A 1,939-nucleotide genomic window follows, 5' to 3' on the forward strand; every position below is an offset into this window, starting at 1 on the left:
AATACTGTTTTGGATCGGATGAGTTTAATCTCATTAGTTATTCCTTCCTTTCCACAATAAAACATGATGTTTCTTTGTCTTTTTCAGAACAGCCAGTGGATCATGGCAGACAGGTATGCCAAATGCACTTTGACTTTTGCCTCACAGGAAGTTCTAAACATATGTATTTAATAAGGTAGTCTTGAGATTAAGTGAGAGAGAAAACATTTAGCTTACAATTAGACCTAACGTCAGGGTTCCCACGGTCATGAACAACATGCAAAAGAAGTTTAAAATCTCATTTTCAATGCCTGGATAACTCACGGAATGAGTAATATTCTTGAAGGTTTTGGAAAAGGCAGGGAATATTGTAATTGTTATAATGTTACTGTCACATATGTGTCTGAATTTTCTATATGCCAGCTAGCTAAACTCATGTTTGAACAGGATATCTGATATGTTGAATAATGCTGGGCAAGTGTACAAGTACTATTTCATGGCTCTCTAATGATCGATACAATTTGACCAATGAATGTCATGAAATATTTTGTAGTAAGTAGGCTACACATACTTTTTTATTTACTGGACTTGCAGAAATGAGTTTATAATCAAAAACATTTAGAACACACTGATAGTTCAATAGGTTCCATTTTCCATTGTGCTTAAAAGCCAGTATCAGACTGATATAAGTGCTTGTAAAGCAACTTCGGAAGTAAATCTGAACTATTAGAGACTGAAAATTGTTTTGGTTTTCATACATTATAGAATTCTGTTTGTGTTGTTAATGGTCATGGTTTTATTATCAGCCCTTGAAAGAGACATGGAAAAGCTTTGAAATTTTGTCCGTGAAAATACGTGGGAACCCTGTAATGCACAACCAAGAAATATGTCAGGGGAATATTATTCATTTGAAATATTATTATTATTATGTTTATTTATTTAATTGAAAGCCAAGATTCAAGAAAACTGTATTTATCCCCCGAGGGTTAATTAATTAAAGAGTACTTTGACTGGAATGGACAACACATTCTCGGTGTTATGTAAGTCAGCCATTAAGGAAACAAACAGAAACCATCTCATTGTCTAAGATTGGGATTCTGAAACCACTGGAGCCTACAATACTTTAATTCATGCACTTGTGTAAAATGTAAACAATATAGACTGAAAGAGCTTTTTATTTTGGCCTATAGGATTGTGCCAGTGTTTCTTCTAAAATAATGAGTGATGCAGATAAAGGTGAGTGCTTATGTTACTGTACCAATGCTCTATATTATCATTTGTAATCACGTGAAGTCGCATTTATAATTGAATCATGCTTTTTATATACATGCTTTCATTCTTCTGCATTTCCAAACAGCAAACTTTGTCGATGACAACAGGGCCCAGTTGATTCGAGGAGTTACTGAGGTGGTGGATATAGTAGAGGATCTTGGAAAAATTGTCCACCGTGCAACCTACGACAACATTATTGCTGCAAAAACAAGCCGGGATAAAACGAGATTGCTCTACGATAGAACATTGGTTTCAGAAGGGCAAGTGGCCAAAGCAGCCTTCTACGACGCACTCAAAATTCATCATCCCGAACTAATGAAGCGTCTCGGTAGGATTTCCTCCTGTTAAAACGATTTAACACTGTAGTTAAAGCTATGACTTGATATTCACGTTTTTAATTTTACTTTCTTTTCCCTCAGGTGGACTTTGAGAAATTGTGCCCTGTCGGCATTTTCGGCATACATGCAAACTCCACACAGAAGAACTCCAGCCCGGACTCAAACAAGGAACCATCTTGCTGTGAGGCGACAGTGCTGACTATTGCACCACCCTGTCACCCCCCTACACTTTCCTATTTTATGAAAAAGAAAATATATTTTCATATTTTACTACAATGTACTACAACTTCACAACAAATCATGAATAATATTTGATTTTGTTCATTTATTTTCTTAATAAATATAATATA

The 1,939-nt window shown here is 35.3% G+C and overlaps 1 protein-coding gene across 3 annotated transcripts in view; it reads left to right on the forward strand.

The window, feature by feature from the left end:
• LOC310949657 (receptor-interacting serine/threonine-protein kinase 3-like) overlaps positions 1-1,939 on the forward strand; it is a 4,882-nt gene extending 2,943 nt beyond the window's left edge. For 2 of the 3 annotated variants that reach the window (XM_083917158.1, XM_083917159.1), the window contains 4 exons: positions 88-113; positions 1,170-1,215; positions 1,337-1,579; positions 1,671-1,939. In XM_083917158.1, coding sequence (XP_083773284.1) covers positions 88-113; positions 1,170-1,215; positions 1,337-1,579; positions 1,671-1,681 — 326 coding nt within the window. In that variant the 3' untranslated portion in view covers positions 1,682-1,939. Of the gene's footprint in view, positions 1-87; positions 114-1,169; positions 1,216-1,336; positions 1,580-1,670 lie in introns of those variants that run through there. The other variant, XM_083917160.1, reaches the window with a different exon arrangement.

The sequence above is a fragment of the Echiichthys vipera genome (assembly GCF_963691815.1).
Source record: "Echiichthys vipera genome assembly, chromosome: 7".
Lineage (NCBI taxonomy): Eukaryota > Metazoa > Chordata > Actinopteri > Perciformes > Trachinidae > Echiichthys > Echiichthys vipera.